At 46.7% G+C, this 3343-nt stretch overlaps 1 protein-coding gene across 3 annotated transcripts; it reads left to right on the forward strand.

The window, feature by feature from the left end:
• Positions 1-272: 272 nt before the first annotated feature.
• Positions 273-3034, forward strand: LOC106535095 (PR domain containing 14; the record flags this gene model as incomplete). Of its 3 annotated transcripts, none has more annotated exon segments than XM_014031985.1 (7): positions 273-531; positions 1054-1625; positions 1711-1761; positions 1837-1997; positions 2116-2386; positions 2515-2717; positions 2933-3034. In XM_014031985.1, coding segments are annotated over 6 exon segments (1335 nt in total), but the record flags the coding sequence as incomplete, so codon positions are not given.
• Positions 3035-3343: the final 309 nt, after the last annotated feature.

A 3343-nucleotide genomic window follows, 5' to 3' on the forward strand; every position in this document is an offset into this window, starting at 1 on the left:
ATTGTCCTTGATGGTTTAAGTTGTGTGTATTTTTCCTCTATTAGTGAACATTTAAATTTAACATCTGGTGTGCATTTCTTTGACTTGTTGACAGGAGGAGTTGTTAGATTTTCATTTAGGAAGTGATCCATTGATGAAATATAACTTTTCAATCCAATGTTAAATCATTTCTGTGAACTCCTCTAGAAAAAGTTAGCTCTTTGTTAGTCTGTAAGTTGATATGTTTTTAACAGTTTTGAGAACCTGGCCCTTTAATTAAAGCTCTCCGCCTGGAGAAAGATGTATTGAGATGCATGAGCTGCTCCTCAGCCAATGGAAGGCAGGAGGGAGGAAGCCGAGGAGCATCCTCTTCATCAGACATGCTTGTGTCAACTCAATAGTTGCCCTCAGATGACCACACAGAGCCACACACAGGCAGCAGGACAGACTGCTGCTGGCTGTCCCTCCTGAACTTTGATTTGGCACATGTTTMGCACAACGTTCACGACGGAAAGAACACTTCACTTTGAAACAACTGATTCATTTCAGGAGGTAAGTTTGATTTATATTTGATTTTAAAAAATGAAGTGATAATTATTTGGCAAATTGTTTCAGATACCCTGCTCTTCTTTAAGAAAAGAAAAAAGCTGATGATTACGCGCGGAGCAGGAKGCGCTCCATTCTTTTTACGCATTCCTCTTTCTCCACGTCTGTCTTAAATTATTGTCAAAGACTATAAAATGCTTCATTAATGCTGACCTCTGCTCTGAGCTGACTGTTCTCTGATTGGTGTCATGACCCTGGTTTGTCTCTATTTACTGGCTGCTTGGGAAGCAGGGTTTTTAAACATGTTTGGACCGGGTGGTGTGTGTGACCTCTCAGCTGGAAATATTGCAAACTCGGCTGTCCTTTTATTCGCACCCCCTCCTGGTCATTATTTGCTCAGTGGTTTAGGCTGTTAAATGAGAAAATCAGACCTGCGCCTGGTTGAAGGAGGTAAATCTCGTGTGGTAATTTTTTTTTATGTTGATAGAAATCACCTTCTCATGCCTCCTCTTTTTCTCCTCCAACAAGAAAAAAACAAACCCTCCGTGCTGTCATGTCCCTCTCCAGCATCATGCTGAAGGACAGCCCAGCCCGGGGCTTCTTCCCCGGCCCGCACCCCTACATCTTCCCCGGGACGCACAGCCACCCCCACCCGCTCAAGTCGCTCGGCCGCCTGGTGTCGGACACCTCCCTGCCCCTCGGCCTGCCCGGCGGCGCCTTCCTGAACCAGAGCGGCCCGGCTCTRCACGAGCACATGATGCTGAGCGCGTTCCCGTACAACCCGAGCCAGATGTTGGCCGGACACGCGCTGTTCTCCAAYCCGGAGGAGCTGGCCGCCGTGGTGACGGAGCACGCAGCCGGTCCTCTGTCCGCGGACTTCAGCAGCCCTGCCAGCGAGAGGTCCTCCTCCTCCTCCTCTTCCTCCTCCTCCAAGGAGAACTTGTTCGGCCTGCAGGGCGCGCATCTGTCTCCGGAGAAAAAGMCCACAGCTTACAACTTCAGCGAGGACGACCTGTTCCTGGTGCTTTATGGGTACTCCACCGGGCATGAGCGCAGCGTCGGGCACGCCGTTTCAGGAGTGAGCCTGCCGGGAAGCCAAGGTGATCCAATCAGATCAGGTTTAGTGACAAACAAAACACAAACAGGCTCGATTAAATAACATTCTGTCATTTCTTGCTTTCGCAGCCTCGGAAGCTCACATCCCGCTCGACAAGGAAACTCTTGAACTCCCAGAAGGTAAGAAAAGAAAACTGTAAAAAACCCCTAAAGGTGATCTGCTTCACGCAGCTGAGCTTAAGCTCCYTGTTTCAGGGTTAATTATCCTCCAGGCGTCTTGGGGAAACGCTTCCCACTGTGGGGTTTTCACGGATAAACGCAGCATCCCSAAAGGCGCGCGCTTCGGACCTTTCCAAGGAAAACTGGTGAACACCAGCGAGATAAAAACATATGATGACAACACGTTAATGTGGGAGGTGCTGACCTTTGTTCTTCACCTGTTATTTATTTTTATTTTTCAGTTTTATGCCTGTTTAATAATAATAATAATAATAATAATAATAATAATAATAAAAACTGCTGCTGCTCCCCCAGGTGTTTGAGAACGGCCGGCTGAGTCATTTTGTGGACGGCAGAGGCGCGTCAGGGAACTGGATGTCTCTGGTGAAGTGCGCTCGTTTCCCGGAGGAGCAGAACCTGGTCGCGGTGCAGGTCCAGGGCCAGATCTTCTACGAGGCCTGCAAAGAGGTCGGTCCGGGCCAGGAGCTTCTGGTGTGGTACGGAGACTGCTACACCCAGTTCCTCGGGATCCCGCTCACCCTGAAGGACCCCAGAGAGGACAACAACCCGGTCCCCCCCACCGAAGGTCCGAATCTCTCGGTCTGTTCTAGTTTTACTTCCTTAAACAGGATTGTTTATTTATTTGTTTTTGTTTTTGTTGTTGTTGTTGTTGTTGTTGTTGTTGTTGTTGTTGTTGTTGTTGTTCTCCTCCAGATGCTGGGGAGGGCTTCAAGTGTGACCGGTGCGGCAAGGTGTTTGCCTACAAGTATTACAGAGACAAACACCTGAAGTACACGCGCTGCGTGGACCAAGGGGACCGGAAGTTCCCCTGTCACCTGTGCAACAGGTCGTTCGAGAAGAGGGACAGGCTGCGGATCCACGTTCTGCACGTGCACGAAAAACACAGACCTCACAAGGTACTGAYAGCCGCGCGCGCGCTGGATGGCGTGGTGCTGAAGGGACAGCTCCCAGGAGCCGGACTTTGCGCAGCATTCGTGCAAAAATATATTTTTCTTTTAAATGAAATGTAGCTTTATTCCTTTTTCAAACAGAATGCGAACAAAATTAATGTTTTCTTTTCCCCCCTTTTATTTCAAATGTGATTAATTAAATTGTGTCTCTTTACCTGCAGTGCTCAGTTTGTGGAAAGAGTTTTTCTCAGTCTTCCAGCCTCAACAAACACATGCGCGTGCACTCCGGAGAGCGGCCTTACAAGTGCGTCTACTGCAACAAGGTAAAGATGGGTTTTATTTTTATTTTCTAGAAGTTTAATTCAAACATATTAGACACTGATATTTAAACCTGTTCTTACAGAACAGTTCAGGAACAGGTCAGGTTTAAGAACCAACCCATCTGGAGAGTTTTCYGAAACAGGAAATAAATGTTCACAGTATAACAATATTTACCCTGTTTTTTTCGTGATGATATTCTATTTTTTCACTCTGAACATAAACTGTTTTGTCTGTTAAGAATTATTTAAAATAAGCAGCACAGAAATAATAACAGGTTGTATTTTATCAGAATATTTATAATAATTTACCCT

The sequence above is a fragment of the Austrofundulus limnaeus genome, unplaced genomic scaffold (assembly GCF_001266775.1).
Source record: "Austrofundulus limnaeus strain Quisiro unplaced genomic scaffold, Austrofundulus_limnaeus-1.0 Scaffold1360, whole genome shotgun sequence".
Taxonomy (NCBI): Eukaryota; Metazoa; Chordata; class Actinopteri; order Cyprinodontiformes; family Rivulidae; genus Austrofundulus; species Austrofundulus limnaeus.